Below are 25,037 nucleotides of genomic sequence, written 5' to 3' on the forward strand. Positions count from 1 at the left end.
AGGAACTGGAAAAAATCCAACTAATCCAAGCCATTTACCAATCTAAAATCACCTGTAATGTTTAAATATAAAGACAGTTATAAAAAGACACACCCTGAGAAATAAAGATTCTGGCTTTCAGGACAGGACCATTAGAATTTATTTAAATAGAATAAATGCAAAGTATGACACTATTACATTTTACTTAATGCAGAGCATGGGGTGGTCCATATTGCTTAGTGGTTACAATGTGGGCTTTGGAGCTAGACCGTGTGGGCTTGTCTGTGTCCCAGCCAATAACCAGCCATGTGGGGTTGGGCAAGTTACCTGATCTCTCTGCTTCTCAGTTTCCACATTTACAAAACAGGGACAATGGCAGTCCTCATTTCACATGGTTGCTGTAAGGTTTTGATGAGATAATAAATATAAGCCCCCTAAAATAGTTTCTGGCATATAGTTAGTGTTATTGGGTGAACCGTGTCCCCCCAAAAGATATGTTTAAGTCCTTGCCCCTGGTACCTGTGAACGTGTCCTTATTTGGGAATAGGCGCTTTGCAGACATAATCAGGTTAATATGAGGTTACACTGGATTAGCCTAATCCAATATGACTGGTGTCCTTATAAGAGGAAAATTTAGACACAGACACAGAGGGAAGATAGCCACGTGAAGAGAGGCAGAGATTGGCGTTATGCTGCCATAGCCAAGGAACATCTGGGACTACTGGAGGCTGAAAGAGTCAAGGAAGGACCCTCCCCTACAGGCTCTGAAGGCAGCACAACCCTACCAACACCTTGATTTCAGACTTCCAGCCTCCAGAGCTGTGCGAGCATAAATTTTTGCTGTTTTAAGCCACCTAGTTTGTGGTACTTTATTATGGTAGCCCTAGGAAATGAATTCAGGCAGTATTCAATTAATTAGTTATTATTAGACATCGGTAAAGGCCAATTATAATGGTTGGGCTTTGATCTTCTATACTGTAAAGAAATAATGATGTTTGCTCACAACACAATCTTGCATGCCTACATTTCATGCCATTCCAAATATGTAAGAATTGAGCTCCAGCTCATTAGACAAAGTTCAACTCTACACCATATGAAAATTTTGGAATGTACAGAAGTGATTGGCATACAATTGAGTCAGAAAACATAGCCTTTTGACATTTCAAAAAGGAGGAAACAAACAACATGCTTTCAAGGTTATACTAACTCTACTGTGCCATAATTGTTCTGCAAACATGGAAGTCATTTTGCATCTCATTCTGATAACAGATAAAATGAGATTAAAAGTTCTTTGTAAAATCACATGTTTAAACAGAAACTGTAACCCATTGACATCTGGGGACATCATGTAGATGTTGCATTTTCTACATCATGTAGAAAAATGCCATTATTGAATGCTATGCAGAGAGAAAGCTAGGAAAGTCTCAAAGCCTTGAGACTTTAAATCTTGAGGTTCTGAAAGAAGATTTGATTTTCACTGTGTCCTCAAAGCACTCTAAAATAACCACAGACAGTAGCTGAGAGCAAGGCTGGAAATCAGTTGACCTGAAGACTGTTCCATGTTGTACTCAGTACCAACTGACCTTAATCCTCGGCCAGGGAGCCCTTCACTGGGTCCCCACTCTTCAGAGGACCCTGCTCTGGCCCTCCTCCAGCCAGACTCCCCCTCATCATGTGAGCCCACCTGCCTTTAGAACAAGCTCCTGGCACCCACAAGCAGACCCCCAGATTCTTTGCCAGGTGACCCTGGGTTTGCTTCCAGGCCCCATGTGGTCTTCTTCCCCAGGCCTGAAGACAAGGGGTGCTGTTTGTAGGGTATACGAAGTTGGGATGTGCCTGCTGGCTGTCCTCAAATTCACGCTCAAGACCCTTCTCAGTGGGTAGGTGGGAGGGAAGGGGGTGGGCCATGGCTCAGGTCTTCCTGTGCCACTGCGTTCTGGCACAGAACTGGTTGGAATCTGAGCGTTCTAAATTTGATGCTGGCCTTCCAGGTATATTTATCAATAGGAGGATAGAGTATACTTTAATAGCTTCTAAGCCTGATCCATAACGTTTAAATATTTACAAATAAAGTATGCAGCTTTCCTTGTGTTCTTGTCGCAGACCCTGGGAATGTCAGAGGAGGCTCTAGTGGTAGCAGAGTCGTTTAGTCACCCATTTTGTACTCACTGTACCTTTTAAAAATCACAAGGCTACCGCTCTATGGGTAGACATTGGAGCCACTATTTCAGGTTAAATTATAATAAGAGGAATAATTATAAAGGAAGATACTAAGACAAAAATATCCTACTTATATTGGGGTCAGAAAAATAAATTTGTCAGGAGTAATAGGAAATTAATAAAAACCAAGAACTAGGACAATCTAGGAAGCATATGTACTAATTAATATTAATTTAAATATCCACATTTTAAAAAGGATCCTTTTTATTTAAATATAAATAAAATATTTTAAGTATTTATTATATGAATAAAATGTATAGCAGTTTTCAGAAATAGTTTGTTTATAGATTATCAGAAACAGTCTAATTTTTCCACTCATTTTTCTTTCCATTGCTTGCATTTTGGTATTTCTAGTCCAAAACACAGGCTATATTGACTAGCAGTATATTCTTGAATAGTGGAGAATAAATGTATTGGTCATATAATGAGACAATAAAAATATCTTTATAATAAAAGCTCTTTAAACCCATATTTTTTTTAACAATCAATACTACACAATTATTTTTAAGAACTCTGAGCAATTGTGTTGGATCGACAAAGCAAAAGGAGCTTTCCAATTAAATAAAACAAAAAATAACAAGAATCACTACCGAAATTAAATAAGGGCACGTGGGATGTTTGTGACAAGGGTGATTTCAGAGCTTCTGCCAAGTGCCATGACCTGGCTTGAGCTTTGAAACAGCATCAGCTTTGGAAGCAAGAAGAGGGGCAACAGGAGTTCTAAGCAGGTAGATTTTAAAGTAAGGAGTTTCTTTCTATAATAGTCCCTTAGTCATGATCAGCCCTCTTCCCTGCTCTAGACAAGCCACGGTCAGCTGCAGAGCCGTGCTGGTACAGAGGACAGGTTTCAAATGGTAATATAACCCTTCAGTTTCCACCAGGACTGCCCAAGCAAGATTTACCTCATAACACATTTATTATGCACTTATTCTTACATAGTACTGTGTCTTTTACCTGTGATATTCTAAGTGTCGAATGAGAAGCACAGATAATATATGCTATGAGTTCTTAGGAAGAAGAGATTATTGAGGGTTAGATACTAGACCTATAATTATCCAAGTTAAAATGCCCATTGTCATTTTTATATCTACCATTTTAGAGAATTTTAATATAGTAAGAGAGGTAGGTTTTCAAGGGCACTACAGGATATGATTCAAGCACAGGTTTTGAAGTGTTATTCACCTGGAATCTAATCCCAGGGTGAAATCTTCCTAACTCTGTGATTTAGGCATGCTACTTAAATTCTCCAAGCCTCAGTTTCCTCATCTGTAAAATGGTATAATAACAAAACTTACTTTATATATGTAGACCCTGTCACACAACATGTTTATACATCACAGAGCTCTTATATTTCTTCCCAAGTAGACAAAAATCAGTCGGTTTCACACACTGACTATAAAATTATATTTTTGCATGTTATTTAGTTTCTGAAGATCATCACAATTCATTCCTATTTTATATAATCATTAGTTTCTATTACTTTGGTCCAGGACGAATACAATAGTGATATATAAATGGCTTTATGATATTACTGAATTACTACTGCATAATTGTATTTTCTAGTGATTGAACTCCAACTCAGGAGAAAATATCTTTAATATTCATTCCAGACCAATATAATATAAAATGGGACATTATAATCGGGTGGCAACTCAGCTAATGCATTTCAGAAACACAGACATTATGCAACAATCATTATGGTTAATAGTATGCCTTTCTATTAAAAGCTCTCCTTTATGACTGGAACCCAAGAACTTCATTAAAACCAATGGTTATATTAGTAGTAGAAAGAAAAGAAAAAAGAAAGTCCTACAGTTTTCTGATAAATACCTAGACATTTTATTATAGAGTTCCCACTTTTTATCTTTCTTCTGCATAATGCTGCTGTGAGCTACGGCCTTTGCCACCGTCAGTGCTGCTGTGTACAGCTGCCCAGGTTGTGGGCTGCACAACTGTAGGAGGCTCCATTTACGGAGACGACCATGAAAAGCCCTTGGACTTGTGAAGTTCCCAACTGGAAAATTACTTATGGCATCCCTGGCTCTCTCCTTCCACTCCATAATGGATTCCTTGAACTAAACACTAGAATTCTGTGACCTCAGATCTGAACTAAATGAGATAACATTCCAAGTATGGCCTGAAATTGGAATATGGCTCCTCTTCAGCTTTTGTAGATAGATTCCAATCTCTGGAAATTAACAACTTAGAGTCACAGGTAAGTGTCATATGGAATTTTAAACATTGCTGACTTTTGATTATATGTGATGAAAACAGAAGAGGGATTATAATTATAGCCCAGTTTATTCAGCCCACTCTTGGGTGACCTCATGAGACCAGAGAAACAAGCAGTAGAAAGTATAGCAGATTCTGGAAAGAAAGAAGAGAATAGTAAACCAAAGAAAAATAAGGTAAAAGAGTACTCTTAGTTGTGAGTACTTGGTAGGTGACTTTTTCATTTTTCTCAGCATACTTAGAAGTGGGCGTTGTGGGCAACTCTGGCCTAAACTTGGAGCCTGACATTTAGTCATTAGGGAACACAGCTCTGAGCCTTTGGTTTCCTCTGTCTGTCTGCCAGTGACATTTAAAACATCTGTCTAGCAAACTCAACCTGGAATAGTGGATGTGCATCTGTCTTTTGCAGTAGAATCACGGAACTTTGTTGTTGTTGTTATAATGCAGCTCTGCTGGAAGTTCTCATTTCTAACCCCAGATGGAATACTGACTCTGAGATGGAATAGGAACAGAAGCCAGAACTGAGATCCATGCATTTCTGCATTCGAACATTTTCTTTTTCCAAAGGAGTTCAATTTAACCCCAGGTGCATCACATTAGAGTTGTGTATGCAACTCAACTTTATAGTGGGTCCTCCCCGAGTATGAGTGAATGTATGTCGAGTAAACATCCCCGAAAGAGCCCATTAAAATGTAAACATGAAAGAATGCTCAATACAGCTGCGGTCTTACCATTCGCCTTGTCCTGCACATCTGGCGGAAACAGGTCGGGAGCATACCACTGATAGTCTGGCTGCGTGGAACAATAAAACATTATTATAGCAACATGGGCTTCAAACCAAACATAGGGGCATGTTAAAAATATAAGTACCCTATGTGGCTGTTGTTATGCAGGCAACACAAAAGGGGTTTCTATCCAACCCTGTGGCCAATCTTGCTCACCCCTCTTATCTCCCTCATCACTATTACCATCTCCCTACCCCCCTCCTTAAATCCACTCTGTGTTCAGCCAGAATGTCTACTACTTTGGGATTGTGGCTTTTTTTTTTAAAAAAAAACACAGATGTGTTTTGGATATGTGCAGAAGTATAAACACTTTTGTAAAACTTACTATAGCCCATAAATAAAACAAAAGAATTTATCATCAACAAATACTCTTTATAAAACCCTTGCACAGGGGCTTCCTTGGTGGCGCAGTGGTTGAGAATCTGCCTGCTAATGCAGGGAACACGGGTTCGAGCCCTGGTCTGGGAAGATCCCACATGCCACGGAGCAGCTGGGCCCGTGAGCCACAACTACTGAGCCTGCGCGTCTGGAGCCTGTGCCCCGCAACGGGAGGGGCCGCGATAGTGAAAGGCCCGCGCACCGCGATGAAGAGCGGTCCCCGCACCGCGATGAAGAATGGCCCCCGCTTGCCGCAACTAGAGAAAGCCTTTGCACGAACCGAAGACCCAACACAGCCAAAAATAATAAATAAATAAATAAAGTAGCTATTAAAAATAAATAAATAAATAAAACTGGAAAGAAAAATAGACATTTAAAAAAAAAAAAAAAAAAAAACCCTCGCACAGGAGGCAACAGGAAGACCAAGACAACAGTGTACAAGTTTAATGTTTTCTGGTGGCTCAAGGAAGGAATCTAAGCCATTACATGAGGACATGGCTTATAGAGGCTTAGGATGGTAAAGGAGCGAAAAGCTTTCCCTTTGTAATGTTGCTCTGCAGAAACTATTCTAAATTGCTTAGTTTAGACTAGAAAGTCAGTGAGAAGAGAGGGTAGACTTGGATTTTTCTCTTGGGATTTTTTCCCTAGATTTACACCAATTAAGAACAGCTAGACATTGAACATCAGGAAACCTGTTAAACAAATTGCATTGAGATAAATCATAAACTATAGACCTGAATTTCAAAATACAGTTCCAAGGCCAGAATCTTTGTATTTAACCACTTAGACCAGAGGAATCTCAGCTTTACCTGCCAAGGAGGTTGGTCTGTCTTCCTGCTCCAGATGCTTATTCCTGCTTCCTCTACCTCTCTCCAAGACACAGAGAACACAGGCCTTTTGTTCTATTATCCAATTACCACCTGAAAATAACTCAGGAGAATTTTCTCTAACAACGAGCCAATAGGGGGCATTTTACAAGGCTGCCAGACCACTGAAAGTAGCCTAAGAGTTCAATTATCTAAGACGCTAAGAAATGCTGCATTTGGTACTGTCTGACCCCACGTTACCCTCACTCAGACACCTAGGCTCTTGGCTCTTTTTGGTCCACAAAAAGCTAAAAGAGGAAATGAGATCACCTCCGTTTTTCATCTCCTCGTTTATTTTTAGATGTCTCAAATAACACATAGGATAAGTGACATGAACCTCAGTTTTATATTCCAGGACAGTTGCCAAAAGAAGGTGAATATACCATAATTTTACAAACACTATCGCATGTGCTTTAATTCAGGCTTAGAAATAAGCATGAAACATGAAATTTTCTTTTAAAATGAAAAATGAAAAATGAAATTACATGAAAAAAGTAATTTCTCTCCTTATACTGAGATTTTGTTTAAGTGAATACTGATTGAAAATGTAGTCATTACATGGCTTGGAATCTTGTTTCAAACACAGATGTTTATTTGGTGATAATTTTAAGTGATCTGGACTGCCTAATCTCTTGTAATTGATAGAAAAGGTTTGATGAGCTTTTATAGTAGGTGAACTTCTGCCTTCTTTACACAAACGAAGATTTGAAGAAAATAGTCATTTTTACTTCTAGGCAAACTTGAATGACTCATTGGATTTATAGTTAACCTTCCACGAGAGTATTTCCCCCAATTCCCAAACCTGCAGACAACTAAACTCCTTAGTAAATTTCTATCTCTTTGTTTCCCACAATATTAACTTCCTTCTACATTCTGAAAAAAATCCAGAATGATAGCTGTGTTTGGAGATTCCCAGAAATGTTTCTAGTGAAAAGTAAAAAGTAAGCAAACGGGTAAAGAAAAAAAAATTGGAGGCGGGAGAGCAGACAGAAGAAGCAACCAACAACAACACAAAAAGAACCAAATTCTCAGCTGTATGCTGTGTCACACCAGGGTCAAATAAGAGATGCTCATTAAATTCTGACATCCTTCCACCACCCAAAGAGTCATTATCTCCTCTCTTGGGAAAAGGGCTTCTGAGTCACACTCAAATACAAAAGTGTGAGAAGTTTCAGGCAGCTAAGAGAACTATGTACTCCTTAAGTGTCCTGCTAGGAAAATCCCATTTAAAATCTCAGATTCTTTTCCTAATTAGAAACACAGTTAATAATAACTAAGGGGGAGGAGGTTGTCTGAGCCAATCCAAAATGCAGAAAAATGCATGATTTATTTCCTTTATAAAGATTCTGTCTATGTAGGCAAAAATAGAGAGTAGAGACAAACTTCCAGACCATGGGGGAGGGTGGGTGGAACACTGTTATTGAGAAGGAAAGGGAGGGTGCTCTGGGTCTGACTTATTCAGGTTGACTGTCCAAATCAATTTCACTCACAACTAATGGCTCCACTGTTCACTTCATTTTGCTTGGGTAGACACAGCCATAGAGAGCAACTTAAGTGGGTCACTTTTTCTTGGATCCTTTAAGAAGATCCTTTCAACTGGAAAATGTCAAAAACTATTTTGCACAGATGTAGCAATATTCATAGTAGTTGAATATAAGTCTACAACTGAAAAAGGCATCTCCCAGACTGTTTTGCTATATTCATTTTGCTTTTCTTTATACACAGAAATGTCTTTGGTAGAGTCAGGTATGTCATTAAAAATGACCCATATAAAATGTTATATGTTTGTTCCTGGAATTTTAGCTCAATTCGATACCTTTCAGTTAATGTATTCCTATCTATATGTCCTATGGATACAGTGTCCCAAAGATAATTATAGTGTACATAGACCACTGCAACTCTGCAAATTAGAGGCTGAGATAAATAGAGACTCTTTATGTAGACAGTATTATGTGCCAAAATTCCTGAGACAGACATCATTTCTACCAAAAGAGAATATTAGCACTTATTAGAGATATAAGCACTTATTTGTTGCAATGAGAGCTCTTACTTACTGGGAACCTCTGTAGATCCTGCACAGCCCCAGGGCCTGTCGGTAGGCATGGATCCCGCAGGTGGAAATTCCAGCCGTAGTTACTGGTTGGGAAATACATCTGAGGAGAACAATGCTGTTGGTTCACGGGAAGTGGGTGAAATTGGGGAATCACACTGACACTTGTTTTATACAACCACAAAGTTTGGTTGAAATCTTAAGGTTTAGCCTAAATCTGGCATAATACAAATTCAAGATAGGAGGCCTGTCAATGCAGACTCTGGACTGATACAGATGAAGCTCACAGGCCAAATTTTACTTAAGGTGAAGCTGTAGCTACTTTTCCATGTTGAAGAAATTAGAAACACTTGAAAATGTATGTAGAGTTAACTTTGTGTCTCTGAGTTATCTTCACAGAGTCCTTGCTTAAGAAGAACCAGCCTTTAAGCCATAAAATAAATTTTCTTAAACTGCAGCCAGAGACACTGATGACATAACTAAAGTCCAGAGAGAAAATTAGGAATTAAGAGAAACAATATTCATTCCTTAAGGCTACTAGCGAACCAATGGAATAGAATGCTCCAATACCCAAGAAGACACTCTACTTTCTCAAAAGAAGGCACAAGTCTTTGACGTAGTTTTCCACTGTTGTGGAAGCAACTGCAAGGAATACCAAGGAAATATATTTCCCAGGAGTTTGTGAGTCTATGGAGAAATCTCCGTTTGCATGAACACACACTAAAGCTTGTGCTACTGTAAAAACGTGTTCTGTAACATGTGCTTTTCAAGAGTGTTAGGGTTGAGAGGCCTTGGTGGTACCTAAGCATTAACTCTCCACTGACATTTTAGTTGACAATGAAAAGCATGAGTTGTCCTAGGCCATCTGTAGCAGAGCTTGAAAATGCCTTCAATTGGGACCATGAGGAACTGCTGTACTTGGGAATAAATGTGTGAGTAAAACTTAAAGCTGGCATTTCAAACACGACAAGAGGGCTGGTGAATTTAAGTAAGGATCAACATACCTGTTTTAATTGCCTTTCTAGTTTTTCTTTCTCCATCTGACAAGCTTTTATCTGTGGACAAAACAAAGGCATTTGTATATCAGAAAGAGGTCAAATGTTCTAAAGCTACTCTTGGCCCAGAGGGCAGTGATCTACTCAGAAATCCAGGGGGTGAAGCATTGATAACAGTCATGCCAACGAAAATAGCTGAGTTTTGGATTTTTCAGACAGGCACTGGTTCTATCTTGAAATTCCCAAATGAAGTTTGGAAAGTTGGATAGTTTAAAATTGTTATTCCAATTTGTTGGGGCCATTATAATTCTCAGTTTTAGGTTGATGTATTTAGCTCTAGATATAAATATAGCTATAGACATAGATATGGATATAGAAACAGCTTCTACTGCCTATTGAATGTAATTGGAATTGGTCAATTGTACAGTCAAAGGCTTCCACAATAAATTTTATAAGTTGCATATGCACCTAATACATGCCAGACAGTGATCTAAGTGCTTTACACTTAATAACTCACATTCAATCTTCCCAATACCCTTACGTGATACTTAACATTATTATTCCTATTTTACAGATGAGGTCACTAAGGCATGAGATGCTGAGTAACTTGTTCAAAGGCACACTGCTACACTTCATGCTTCTCACTATTTAAGGTCCAACCTCATCCAGCAGAGTCACCTATGCTGGGTTCCCCCAACATCTGACACATCTAGGGAAAGCTGGTTTTCCTTGGACTCTTTAGTAATGCTATTGTCATCCTTATATCCCTATAAAGCAAGGTCAAATGTCCCCTACTGTATGATATCTTTCCAAGTCCTACCTATCAGAATTATTCTCTCCTTTGGTCCTCCCATATAGATAGCATTTTACATTTACTGTATGACTTTTTATAGTCTAATGTGTACTATGTACAGTCAGTTCTCATGATTCATGGTAGTTATGCTCTATAAAGTCACTGAGAATACTGAAGTAGCAAACACTGAACCATTTCTCCCAGGGAAATGCAGGCTTAGTTTCCTACCAGCTTCTGGTCATGCCATTTTTGTAAATCAATCAATACATTATTTTGTTTTATGTGTGTTCTGTTAAAGACACCTCATTTAATAAATATTATAGATCCATTAACATTGAACTCATGACCAATAGCTCTATATTCATCCCTGAATGAAGCTTATCTGACACATGCCTTTTCTCCATTAGGCACGTCACAGCCTTCCTGTGCTCAGGAACACTGGACAGCACTTCAGCACTATGCTCGGGGGCCACTTAGAAAAAATGAAATCACCGGGGGCTTCCCTGGTGGCGCAGTGGTTAAGAATCCGCCTGCCAATGCAGGGGACACAGGTTCGAGCCCTGGTCCGGGAAGATCCCACATGCTGCGGAGCAACTAAGCCCGTGCACCACAACTACTGAGCCTGTGCTCTAGAGCCCGCGAGCCACAACTACTGAGCCCGTGTGCCACAACTACTGAAGCCTGCGCGCCTAGAGCCCGTACTCCACAACAAGAGAAGCCACCGCAATGAGAAGCCCATGCACCACACCGAAGAGTAGCCCCCGCTCACCACAACTAGAGAAGGCCCACATGCAGCAACGAAGACCCAATGCAGCCAAAAATAAAATAGATAGAATAAATTTATTTAAAAAAAGTGAAATCACCACCAAAAAGCACAAATATGTGAAAAATGTGGCACTATATAGACCATGAAAAGGACGCTTTTTACAGTATGAGATCTGAAAGAAGACAGCATCACCTGTTGGACCTCCACTGGGAACAAGTGTGTCAGGAAGCTCAAGTATTTTGCTGCTCTGTACAAGTTCACAAATGACCTTAAAGGTGGCAGAAAAATTGATTTTGGGGTGACAAATATATTTTAGTGAGTAGGCAAATTCACAAAAATGGAATCTGCAAAAATGATGAGGACAGACTATATATGTCCCCCTCATTATCTTGTGAGTCTTTTAATAGAATGGATCATTTTTTAGTTCCCTCACAGCATATAGCAGAATGCCTTGCAGAAAGAAAGCATCAAAATTAGATTACGAGGCACTGAATGTGGCAGGCTAATTATACAACTAAATGAAACTATTAAAAATTCTCCCTTCCATCAGATTATTTATGAAATACCTGTGAGCCATTACTTGAACTAGATGTTTCTGCATAGATTTTTTTTCACTTAACCCTGAGAACAACTTTGTGAAGTCATGAGGTAGGTATCATTATCTATATTTTACAGGTGACTATGCTAAGAGAGGTTAAGCAACTTACTTTTAGAGACAGAGGTTTTAGAGTTATAAGAAACATTTTAGAGATCATCTACTCCAACTTTTTCATTTTACAGATGAAGAAAAGAAAGCACAGAAAGGTTGAATATTTGATCAAGGTCCTCACTGATTGTCAAAGCAGGCATGAACATTGGCCTTTTATCCTTAAGTATCTCCTAAGTATCTTTCACTTCACCACACTGACTGTTTTACCAGTCATTGCCTTAAAATGTCCTTCGTGATAGGAAGAATAAACTCTGGTATGTAAGCAACTAGTGGCAGATCGATTTGACCTAAAAATTCCTTTGGTCAAGTGGTCCGTTTGGACCACAGGTAATATGCTACTCAAATAAGGTAATGCCTATTCTATCACGGCATTTAATCTGCTGTTAATACATTTAACACAGATTGTTAAACCATCTATTACATCTGGTGAATTCTGTCTTCCTTTCACCTGAGTAAATTAGACTTTTGAAGAATAAATGCTTGGATTATCATTATATAGAAAATTTTGATAGTTTTAGCATATCACTAGGATCCTCCCCTAGTTCATAAGCAGTTATACTGTACTGTAATTAGACAATACATTTATTTTTTGATATCAGTCAAAAATTACAGATGACACAGGAATGAAAATTACTGTGAATTACAGTCTATAATGTAAGTATCTGGTTGTGTGTTTCTGGCTGTACTACAGCTTTTATAATGGCAAGAACATTGCCAGTCTAGACAAATATTTATCATCAATCTGAATTTAATGTAGTAGAATGAATAAAATTAAAATATGGCAGGAAGTAAAATGATTTGTGCAGTGACAACTTCAAAAAAATTAAGGCAGCTTTGCAGGTAAGGCATACAAATTGAGACAGTGATTTTCTCACCAAGAACAATCAGAACATTTTCTCACCCACTGTTGTAAAAGTATGCTGCATGAATTATTTTCAGAAAAAGCAGTTTATTATATTTTTACCGTTATTTTATTCCTTCCAGTTTCTTAGAAAGGAAATGGTTCTGCCAAATAATTCTCCATGTAAAACTAGGAACTTAAAGTTAATCTTTAAAAAAGATGTCAAAGAAGAAACTAAATTTAACTCACAATCTACTTTGTATTAGGAAGAAGGGGATGACAAAGTTTAAAATCTCTTCTAAGACTAAGAATCTTGAAGCTACAGAGCTGTCACAACCTGTCCCACAACAATTTCTTGTTTATTGAAAAACACTGCATAATTTTGCAAATTAAAAATTTCGTGGTTCACTGTTTTTTCTTAAGCCAAATTTGTGTTAGCTACATTTCCCTCATTAACATCAATATTTACCCATCACGGCAACTTCCCGAGTCTATGTTTAATAAATTCTATTGTACCTAATTTTAGTATGCTTACATTTAATATTCTATTCTAATAAAGTGGCTAACATTATCTGGCTTCCTTGAGAGCACTCCAGTTACTTTAAATCTGGGAACCCACTGAACAAAATTCTTGGTTTCACTAGGTATATAAATGACATTTAGTATGTGTGTTTTTAGAAGACAAGAACATTCCAACATAGCCCTTCAAAGAAATTGATAAGAATTTAGAAACAACTTTACTGTACTAGAGTGTTTTGGCTTTGAATTTGAGTGCTAGGTAGTTCCAACTCCCATTCTACCAAGATAAATATTATGAGAAAAAGATCAAAAGAATTGGATTTTATAAAAGTCTTTGGAATCCGATTTCTTGGAAAACTCCTTAATATACTTAAGATGAAAGAAATCTCTAGTCATTTTCATCTCTTTACAGGATTGTTTAAGAATGATTTCATACCAGGTGCTAATCTCTCAAAAAAAAAAAAAAATCCAACGGCAATTAACAGAAGCCAAAATGTCTGGATTTTTAAATGAGAAAATAAAAATAAAATACATACGTGCTGGCAAAGATTATTTGGACTTATACCTGAGAATTCAGCCTGTTCAACTGGGTTTGAGAAGTTTGATTAATTTGCTGTAGCTCCTCTTTTTGTTGATTAAGTCTTTCTCGGTCTGATCGCTCCTTTTTGAAGTCTTCTTCGTATATTTGCACCTAGGAAATATTAACTTACTGTTACTGCTAGCTTCCTTTTCTCTTAAGCCATTTAAATGAGTTCTGGAGTGGTGCTATCTGCATTTGTCCAATCTGAGACATTCCCGTCCTCTTTTCATGAATATTTCTTTATGGTGGGGCTCTATCTTGATACATATGGCTATAATTTTATCTTTCACTTTGCTTATAATGGCAGTTCTCAACTTTTTGCTCCTTGAGCATATATCAGAAATTCATAAGTAAAGTAATAACATGGATATTTTGAAAATAATTCCCCTCACCGATTTTTTATTGCATATTCCATTATTGTGATGAAGCCTTGCTCCTCCCACCCCATCAGTGTTAAGTTTCACTGTTTTGGAGCAAATCATCCATCTCTAAAACAAGGCTTTGATGTATAAATATTGCTTGAAGTTCTGAAAGACAGTTTACTGACAATAGCTGCTAAGTGAAGCCACTAAAAACTGACATGCCAAAGTTTCTAAATATAAATTATAAGTTTAGCACAAGACAGAAATGGAAGGCTCATGTATGTGGGAAAGCAAAGCATGTTTATTGAAAGATATTCACCAGAGTTGGCCTTTATAAATAATTGTGGGAGTATATCATAAAAAAGAGTAACATTCTAGTGGAATGCCTCTCAAGAGGTACTCCAAATATTCCAGAAAAGTAATCAAAACCAACCCCCAAAAACAGATTTAATTATTGTTGTTTTAATTGGAGTAGTGTTGGCTGATGGCTTGGAGACTAGAATGTGGAGTTATGAAAACAAATGAAGCTTAAGAAATGAAGCAAAGGAATTCCTCTAAAACCAGATTTAAACTACAACTTACATGCGAACCTAGTAGCTAGATTTCGTCTATTAAAGTTAATGCACATTGCACCACCATCAGCAACAGTGCAACAAATTTTAACTAAAGGATTATCAATTTTAAGTCAATAATAATAGAACAAAATGTAACAGGCAAGGGGGAGAATTAAACATTTTACATGGATCTAGATGCAGATATACATATTTAATTTCAAGGCTTTAGCCACCAGAAGGTTGCAAGGGAACTATACCCAGCCAAGCTGACATTTTGTTTTGGGGTGTTTTTTTTTTTTTTTGGTTGAGAGCTGAGATTCAAATCCAGACACAGTTAAACCAATGCTCTGTAAATAACTACCAGAGGCATCTGAAGTGGGAGAAGTCCATCTGATTAGAACAGAACACTCTGTATCAAACACAGCACTGATAGCAATTTCATCACTTAGATGGCCAAGATTCAAGCTCAGTTTCTTTGTGAATTTAAATCCTTTAGGGTTTCACGCAGCACTTGGTGATGTAATGATTGTGGGTACCCAATTAGAAATGTGCACAGTTAAAATGTGAATGCCGAAAGCTAGCAAAAGGGCCATACAGAAACGAAGGAGATGGATTCTGGTCTACTCTTGGGGTTTATGAGAAGAATACCTGCCATTGTCTGTATCAAATACGAATTAAACCTTTACGGTAAACACGTGTAAGAGCAACTCTCTCGCATGTGGTGTACATTATATGGGAGCACTGAAGATGACTCAGGTGTCTGAACGTAAGCAGTACCTTTTTCAGAGGAATCCTGGCTAGCGCCAGTGGTACTTTAGGGGTTGAGAATTTGGCAGTTTTAACACTCTGATTATACACTTATTCTTTCCATGGGTCTATTTTCAAGCTGTATATTTGATCCTGAATGTAATGAAGCAGATTATTCAAACTGAGTTGATGGAAGAGAAAATCCAACTTTATGTCAAATGCTCTGAATTTTTTAGATTTATAGATAGGTTACTTCCTATGAAGTAATAACAATAAAGTAAATAACAACAACAACATCACAATTGCTCTATTCTTCCTTGTATTGCATCAGGAATCCTTGTAATTGGCACTTGCTCAGAGCAAAACAGCCAACAAGTCATACCCAGGGGCATCAGAAAATAATACTTCTCGGCTCTTTGTTCTATGACATCCTATCCCCTGCCCCTGCCATTGCTAACATATTACTGACAATGTGTGCTTCCGGGACTGGAATTCCTATATTTCCTGTACTTATCAATATCACTTTGAACTGTTCCAGCCCTTTGCTTATATTCGTTTATTTAACCTCTTACAGGAAAAGAGATGTGATATGCATGGGTGGCTCCTCAGCCAAGCCAGCTCCAGCTGGCTGAACTAAAATTAGACTCAAGTAGTTTAGGCAGTGCTATATCCCCACAGCCCTATGTAGCTGGTGCATGCAGAAGCTTAGAGAGAACACCCTTTACTCTTGCTGTGCACTTGGAAACAGTGAGTGAAGTTGGGCGAGGTAGGAGGAGGAAACCATTGTACATCAGTGAATTCCTAGGTGGTGCCATGTGTATGTAGGGGTAGATGAACAGACCTGGCTCTTCAGTGACTGTGATTGTGCAGAGTATTCCCTTTAAAGCTGCCCTCATTGTTCAAAAGCCCAGAGGCCTACAGCTACAGAATAATAGCCCGGCTGCTACCATTTTCTGAAAAGGTCCAGAGTTTGGGTTAATAGTGTCTTCAAAATAAATCATGTCTACATGAAACCCTCTAGACCCAGTGCTAATAGAATTTCACTAAAAGGTTAATTAGCATGCCCCCTTTTTAAGTGTAGGATCTTGGGCGAGCCACTTAACCCATCTGAAACTCAATTTTCTCTTTTATAAAGTGTGAGAGTTGGACTAGGGGATCTATATTTTCCCATAAAGCTTTAAAATTAGGTAATTCTAATTAAAATATATGCAAAAACCTTTGACACGTTTTGAATAGGAGGACTTCCAGAACTGGCTAAAGCAGCGTGAACAATGGGCCCTAAGTTCTCTGCATGATCGCTCCACTTTCAACTTCTCACCTGCTGTTTGAGAACTTCCATTTCTGTTCTCATCTCCTCATGGCTGCACTCCATTTCAGACTTCCCCAAACAGTCCTCAGGAGATGAAGAACACTCCATCTTCAAGGCATCCTGAAGGGCCTGTGTTATAAGATAAGCGCACTGTTGGCCTGAGAGTTGCCACATCATATGAATTTCTCTACAATTCTTACAGTCATCTCAAATGCACTCCTAAGGTAGAATTTCATTTTTAATGCTACTTTCATCACTGAGTAACTTTCTTCATATATGCATTTTTTTCAGAATCTCCATCTTTTTTCCATGATGGTGCTTATGTTATTCAACTCTCATTGTTACTTGAGAAGGCTTTGGTGTTAGAGCCCCTTCCACCTAGTCAACCATGAGTGGAAAACAGATACACAGCCATTCTCTAGAGTCTCCGCTTCAGTCAAATATATGCTCCATCAATAAGGCTCAAGATTTAGGGAGCATCAGAATCACCTGGAGAGGTAGCAAACACGCCCACGCCTGGGTATTGCCTCCAGGGATCCTGAATCAGTATATCTGGAAGCACGGCCTGAGAATCTGCATTCCTCAAAAGCTGAGCTCCTGATCTCAGAAGACATTTAAAAAAAATATATCTTCATTGACGTATAACTGCTTTACAATGGTGTGTTAGTTTCTGCTTATAACAAAGTGAATCAGCTATACATATACATATATCCCCATCAGATGGCATTTTGAATAATGTATTTCTGCTATATAACCATGTCCCTTACAGGACAGAGGGAAACTCACATAAATGGAAACCCAGGCAGATTCATTATCCACTGTTGTACGGTTCTGCTCTGTACTCCTTCAGCATAACATGCCTTGGCCTAGACACAGTCATATTTATTCTCCAATAAAACATCCATTAACCCACTAGAGGGTGGAGAGAGTGCTCTGCTTTCTTGACATGCAGTACAACTTGGTGTTTTCACCGTGGGGTGAGGAAGTGAAGCGAATAAGAGACACTTAGATTTGCCAACCAGATCATCATCCTTACTCATAATTCCATGGCACTCTTATATATACTATACTTTTTCAGATTATATGAAAGACATTGTCTCTATTCTGAAGACTTCTGGCTCATGATGAGTTAAATAAAACGGCCACCAAAAATTGTGACAGAACATACCTCATCCTGTTGTGGTCTCAGAGCCCACACACAATATGACTACTTGCTCATTATCAAATGAGTCCTCTATACAAATAGAAAAGGTTCACTTCCAAAGCTCCAAGACTTTACTACCTCTGTATTTCTTTAGTAGCTTCGATGGTGTTCATTTGATGAATCTATTAGTAACTCACTTCCCTGCATTACTATACAATATGGTCATAAGGATAGAAAAGCAAAGCAAATTTAAGGTCTTAAATATGCATAGTTAAGATTAGAAATTTCCTAATAGAATGTCTTATAGTCTAGCCTGATGTAAATATCATTTTCCAGGTAGTTGTAAGAAAAACAAGAACTTTTTTCTTCCTCCAAGAATTATTAGACAACAGAAGTTGTTTAATAATTTATGTTTTGTTAGAATTTATTGCTAAGCTACATAGTTCTAGGAATTATCATAATAGTTATATTTTTAAAAAATGTGTCACTAGTAATAGAATCTAGGGTGGGGTGAGCCAAGTGAGTCAAGATAATCAAATATGCTGGTTCTATATCCTACAGCTATGAATAGACTATTTTTGTAGGTCTTGTAATATTTGAATTTTCTGATCTACCTTTCATGCTATTCAGACTTCTAGAAATTTTGCAAATGAGTCATAAACGAAAGGTGAGTCTAGTAGACATTTATTCCATCTTGGGGTTTTCCAACTTCCTTGAACAAACACCTGTAACCTACTCTAGAGCAGCAGTTTACCATAAGCACGGATATACTAAACAGATCTACCCATCTCACAATGGCAAGATGTCAGACACATCAATTTTGCCCATGGGTGGCCCTGGTTGACTAGCCTCAGGTAATTTCTCTCACTTTGATCAAACATCTGGCTTCTCTGTCAAGAACCTGATGAAAACAATGCCCTTAGGTATCTCCCTCAAAGCAAATAAGTAAAATTCAGTACACACAGTTGTGTGAACTTCTGAAAACCATATGTTAATTGCTAAGGTGACATGCTACCAATTTCTGCTGAGACCGGGTCAGCAGGCAGTGGGTTTGTGCAAGCAGGGTGGACCCCAAATTTCCATGCTGTGATGAATGGTGTGCACAATTAGCTACCCAAATCATCATTTTGAGTAACTTCTATTTATTACAGTGGTAAAAGAGAACAGAAGAAAAATCTATACTGTAAAATAATAATTTCTTACATTTCATTAGACACTAATACTAAATGAGAAAAAACCTAAATGAGAAAAAAATCTCTTTGCACTACATGAGAAAAAAATGAGAAAAAAAATCTCTTTATAGCTCATCACTTTCTATCTATGTTTTTAAAGTGACAGTTGAAGGTATACATGTGTGAGATGAAATCTTTTCTGGCTTGAAGTACCTTTTATTTTTTCTTACTACTCATAAGTAATGTGTTATGCCTATTAAAGCATGAATCTCAGGGCCAAAGTTGGCTACTGAACATATTATGTACCAGCAAATTACATTAATTAGTTCATTCATCCATTCATCCAGTCAACAAATATTTAAGAACATATTATGAGCAAGGCCCTGTTCTAGGCACTTGGAATATAGCAGTGAACAAAATAGAGAAACTCAGGGCCCCATATGACTGTTGTCTTTGTGAGTCCCTTCCTCCAAATAAATATGTAGTAAAATTATATATTATAATTGCATTCTTACAAAGATGAATATGTTAATATTAATATGAAAATGTTTTTTCAACTTCATACTTTAGTTTTTTTCCTCTGACTTTAAGAGGAATTAAGCATATTAATGGGCCACTGTAAGTATTGTGGGCCCTCAATACTGTGTCCATCTTGCCTAGGAGAGAAGTCTGCCCTGCAAATATCCTGCCCACATGGAGCTTACAATCAAGACTGGGAGACAGGATACAATTAAGATAATAAATATGAGACATTATGCATATACTAGAATGCAATGAATTCCAAAGAAAAATTAAAACAGGAAATATTAGAAGTGGAGTATGCAATTTTAATTAAGATAACCAGAAAAATCCTCTTTGAGAAGATGACAAGCTCTGAATTTTATTCAAATTAATTTTTCTCATTGAGATTTTATGATTATAATCATGAGTTTTAAAGTTTTTACTAATTAAAAAAAATTTTCTATAAACACACCTACACAAAAATGAAGGTTATACATGGGTTTGAGTAAAAAACAGAGTTCTTGGCTGTTTTAATTTCTACAGGCTTTATATCCTTGTGCCTACATTTATAGAAATAGAGAACAGAAGAAAACTGATAAGTAATAACATATCAAAAATGGGAGAGATTTCAAATATAATCTCAATTAATTTCAGTTCCTCTAATTCATTTGCGAAGGATTTCCAGCAGTGATTAAGACAGAAAATTCATTTGCCCTGAATTTGTATCTCTGAACATTGTTTTTCTCTCTTAAACGACAGAGAAGTACATTGTTTACGAAGCCAATCTCCAATTTCTCATTTTCTCCTGAATAATAACTTGCCCTATAAACAGATCAAACATAGCATGACATTTGTAAAGCACCCTATCAACCATACAGGCATATAGTTAACACTTTGGGGATATTTAAGTTACACCTCTGAACACTACTTAACTACAAGATGGCACATGGTCCCAAAGGCAAGCACTGAGCACGTGTTTAAGGCCAGTCAACCACCTACTCTTTTTTTAGAAGATAATTTCTGTTACTTTGGTCAAGAAATATCTAGCTTGAGAGATGACTATCTCAACTCAACCATGTACTACAAGTATTACTATGGTCCACATACGACGTGGCTCTTGGAAAAGTCAACAGCAAAGGATTTATTTTTTTTCCCTGAACAAGTCAGTAATCCCTCCCCCCAAGAAAATTAAGGTTTAGTCCATTAAAACAACACACACACACACACACACACACACACACACACACACACACGTCATCCTTTTGCAACAATTCACAGGCTCCTTTGAATTGTTGGAGCAAAGGCATTAAATCACCAGCATTTTCTTAATAGACCTACACCCTACTCCCCAACCCCCCATTAAAGGTGAGTTTTAGGCTTATTCTCAGGAAGGCTGCCATCTCATTATTGGGTTTGGCGTTTAGCCTGCTTCCAGATAGTCTGTATTACACTCAGCAGCTCCACAGTGATGATTTTAAAGAGCAGCCTGCTTTCCTCAGGAAACTTTTGCGGTTGACCAAGAGATAACGCTACTATTCGCAAACACCCACTTGCTTTATGTGGTTCTTTGAACTACCAAAAAAAAGTTCTTACTCTCTTCTATAATTTCTCCTTATCTCTTTCTTTAATGGCAATTCTTTGCAGAGACATGAATTCCCCAAAAAATTCTTAGCCAAGTATGGCTGAACGAAGCAGAGAGGAGTGATTTATGCAATTACAGAGACCTCCCGTGCAAGCCCCAGAGACTGTGAGCTGCATTGCAGTGTGGATTTTGCTGTCAGCCTCAGCCCAGAAAGTGCTCTTTATACAGAAACCTCTCATGTGATCTCTCCAGCTTCACCTGGCCTGATACCTTATTGAGGCGTTTTATTTCGCATTCAAAATGTTGCTTCTTCTGGTTCGCGAGAGCATTTTTTTCCTTCAAAAGCTTATTCTCTCTCTTCAATTCATGTAATTCTTCATTTAGGCTCTCCTTTTCCTTCTGAAGTAGAAAGCAAGAAAACAAATTCAAAATCAATAAAATTCAGATGAGATGATATTGTAGGACTACTTCTGAAACAAAAAACAAACAAGAAACAGGACCTGCTAGATTTTCACTTAACATTCCATTTGAGCAATAATCTCTGGGTGGAGGTCAGGATTAGGATAGAAGAAATCTTTATGTTATCCTTACTGCTACTAAGTTTCGTGACCCCAGAACAAGCCATCAGAATCCCCACTCCTCACTTTCAAGGGTCAAATGGGTCTGCAGAAAAAGCTACTTGCTATGCACCCTTACAAGGTGATGAAAAAGTGACTCGGTAAAAATAACTGAAAGTTCTAATATGCAAAGTGTCATTGCAACAAAAGATACCAAATATCTCAAAGCCCAATCCTGCATCATTCAGGACTGGTGAGAGAAGGAGAAGAGGATAAAAGATAAAACCTCAGGAAAAAAGACATTTCACCACAGATAATTATTCAGAGCACTGTATTGTTCTGATGATTACTTTTAAAAGGTGGAGATGAGCTAGTCCAACTGCCATCACTCCTCCACTTTCCAGATCACCTTCAAGGAATCCAGTGTTTTAAGTACCTGAAGCAAGGTCGGTGGCTTAGACACTAACAGACTCTGGATTCAGACAACATCTGCCTCCTATCTCTTAATTTTATATTCTGGACAGTAAATTTTTTGTGGAGTGAATTGAATTTTTAATGAGACTGCAGTTTTAACCCAGTAAAATAAACATTCTGGAATTTAGGTAAATCGAGATGAGGAAGTAGCTAAGATATATGTTAAAGTATATTATTTTAATAGCTAATATTTCCCATCACAATGATTAAAGAAATCCACTTTAGGTGAGTCGTTTTCTTTAAAAGTGAAAACACTTCTCTTTGCCTTTGTTTAAACAGAATAGGTCCATATGCACACATAGAAAATTTACCAATCTTTTTCTAACTTAGCATAGTTTAAGAGAAAATTATTTCCACAAGAAAATGGTCCCAACTGCATAGGGAAAAAATTACCATGATTCCTGTGCTGCGAGTACATGGAACCGAAAGGTTCTTACGTGGCAGAAAGGGAGTTGCTAAGCAAGGAAGGGAACCTGGACTGATGATGTCTGCACTGATTTGTGACCTTGCCTTAAGATTTGTGCACGTTTGAAAATACAGCCAACTGCATCACAAGACTTCACCTGAGAAAATCTACCCTTCTCGTTCTTTCCTAACATGCCTGAAAAAAGTGAGAGGCCATTAGAGCTCAAGGGTCTCCTCCCATTTTCTACAAATCCATGGAGTCCCATAAGTAAAGTAAAACCGGGAGTCTATTTTAAGAGAGGCCATCACCTCAATGGCCACCTTCTAGTTCTCAGGAGGATTAAAGGGGGCTTCCAGTCTGGAGACTGGGCTCAAGTCCCATTTTTCCACATGCTACATGATCGACGACATTAAGTCATCGAAGCCCTACGTCTCAGCCTTCTCATCTCTAAAACGGCAAAAATAAGAGTCTCCTCACAGATGGGCTGAGGATGTTAAATGAGACGACGAGGGTGAGATACTTTTCAAAAATGTTATATTTTTAAGATGACAAAAGTAACACTTATTTGTAAAGCGCTCTGTAAGCTGAAAAGCAGCTGTACAAATACAAGGAATTGTCCTATCATCAACACGGGTAATAAAAATGATCGGTATGAGTAAAAGCAAAAACGCAGAATGAATTTTCTCCCAGGCGGCAATGTCCGAGAAAGATACCCCGAAGCCCCGGCTCAGTTCTCCCCGCGGGAGGAGCCGGGCAAATGAAGGTCTGCCTGTTTGCGCGGCAAAGAAGGAAGTGAGCCGGGCACCTCCCGCCTTCTGATTCTAGAGAAGTGGCCCCTATTTTTGGCTCTGGGGACTTGCGTAACCCGTACAGCCTTGCCCATCGGTCACCGCTCTGCAGAGGGTTGATTTGAATAAACGGTTGGTGTTCAACCGTCTGGAGGCAGGTGCCCCCGCCCCCACCCACTACCGCGCGCTCCTGGGGGCGGGGAGGTCGCTCCCCGAGCCCCGCCCACCTCCTCGCGCTGCTGCCGGTCGCTCTCCCTCTGGCTCTGCGGCAGCTCCTTCTCGAGCGTGCCTGGGAAGCTTTCTGCGGCGTCCAGTTTCGTTTTCAGCTCTGCGACCTGTAGAAGTGGTTCACAGACAGCTGCCGACACCTCGCCTGAAGCCCACAAACCCCTGGATTTATTCCCAGCCTAAGCACCCGGGGACAGAACTGACTCAGTCTTGGGCGTCCCCTAGGGAGTGGCTCTTCTTCCCACCGCCCCAAACCAAGATCGGGTCTTTTGCTTTTAAAAAGAAGTTTCCTCTACAAGAAAAAAAAGCAAACACCAAAACGGCCTCCAGCCTCCTTTCTCTTAGACCGCGCCACTTTCGAGGAAATAGACCCGTAGACCTTAAGGGAGCCTTCTAGGCTTGTCATTCTATTCTCAGCTCGCAAGGTGTGCCTCATCTGATCTGAAAAGGACAGTGAAGGATAGGGGATAAGCGAATACGCCTACCTTGCCGAAAAACAGACATGACCTTTAACTCATCAGTAACCTGCAGCATCTGACCTGCTACTAAATGCCAAATTAGTCGTCTGAGTGACAAGGGTCCAGTGAGAAAAGCCTTAGGGACAGGCAGTTCATCAAAGATGGGAACTGTGACCATTGTTAACCCTGGGTCTTCATGCAGCTGCAAGCCGTTCAGGAAGGCAGCTTAAACAATTTTCTCTGGGATCATGTGCCTTAAAATTCGGAGATCCCAAAGCTGTCCAGACCGAATATTATAAGGTGGCTTGACCATGGCCTGGTGTAGTGAAACGTTATCCTGCTCTTTCCAAATTTAATACTCTGAGTATCAAAATGAGGAAGAAAAGAGCAATACTAATGTATTACTCACTTGTGGTCAAGTTTCTTGATTCTGAATTATTTGGGGGAGTTTACTTTCTCTTTCCTCTCTTTTAGAACATGGAATGGTTTTAAACTATAAACTGACTTTTACCCTTTAAAATATATTTCCTCCTAAAAATTTCTTTCTCACCAAAGCAAAAGTTTCTTGACAGAGAACATGCTTTGGAGAGAAGAAGGGATTCCCCACTTCCCCTCACACTTTCACCACTAACACTGCTTGTCTCTTTTACTGTGGAAAACAGCTTATGCTGTAAAGAATTAGAGAAGTAGCCTTGCATAAAAAAGTATGAACTTTAAGCCATTTCTCACCGCACTTATGACCTTGTGTTTTTATGGCTGCTAGTAACAAAGCAGAGGCCAGGATACTGTGTGAGCTATGATAAATGTGGGCAAGAACTCTAGAGACAGCACTGGGGGCTATATTTAGTACCTTTTGCCATGCTTAAGACATTTCACTGACACGTTCCTTCGTTCATTAATCTTCAGTACCAAGAGGCCAATAATGCACTCAGCACCCTCCCCCTTATCATTTTTCAACAGACAGCTGGCTATCCACAAATCTCCTGTAGCTGAAATCAATGAGAATCTTCACATACTTGTCTCCCCCAGATTACTGATTTAA

At 38.7% G+C, this 25,037-nt stretch overlaps 1 protein-coding gene across 2 annotated transcripts in view; it reads right to left on the reverse strand.

Moving 5' to 3' along the window:
* TNIP3 (TNFAIP3 interacting protein 3) overlaps nucleotides 1-25,037 on the reverse strand; it is a 73,857-nt gene that overhangs the window by 9,430 nt on the left and 39,390 nt on the right. Inside the window, exons 5-11 of one of the 2 annotated variants that reach the window (XM_082389691.1) lie at nucleotides 23,537-23,644; nucleotides 21,355-21,483; nucleotides 16,695-16,814; nucleotides 13,699-13,824; nucleotides 9,515-9,565; nucleotides 8,515-8,613; nucleotides 5,163-5,223 (exon numbers count right to left, since the gene is read on the reverse strand). In XM_082389691.1, the coding sequence (XP_082245817.1) occupies nucleotides 5,163-5,223; nucleotides 8,515-8,613; nucleotides 9,515-9,565; nucleotides 13,699-13,824; nucleotides 16,695-16,814; nucleotides 21,355-21,483; nucleotides 23,537-23,644 (694 nt within the window). Of the gene's footprint in view, nucleotides 1-5,162; nucleotides 5,224-8,514; nucleotides 8,629-9,514; nucleotides 9,566-13,698; nucleotides 13,825-16,694; nucleotides 16,815-21,354; nucleotides 21,484-23,536; nucleotides 23,645-25,037 lie in introns of both variants that reach the window. The other variant, XM_082389690.1, reaches the window with a different exon arrangement.

The sequence above is a fragment of the Balaenoptera borealis genome (genome assembly GCF_965194805.1).
Source record: "Balaenoptera borealis genome assembly, chromosome: 4".
NCBI classification, from domain to species: domain Eukaryota; kingdom Metazoa; phylum Chordata; class Mammalia; order Artiodactyla; family Balaenopteridae; genus Balaenoptera; species Balaenoptera borealis.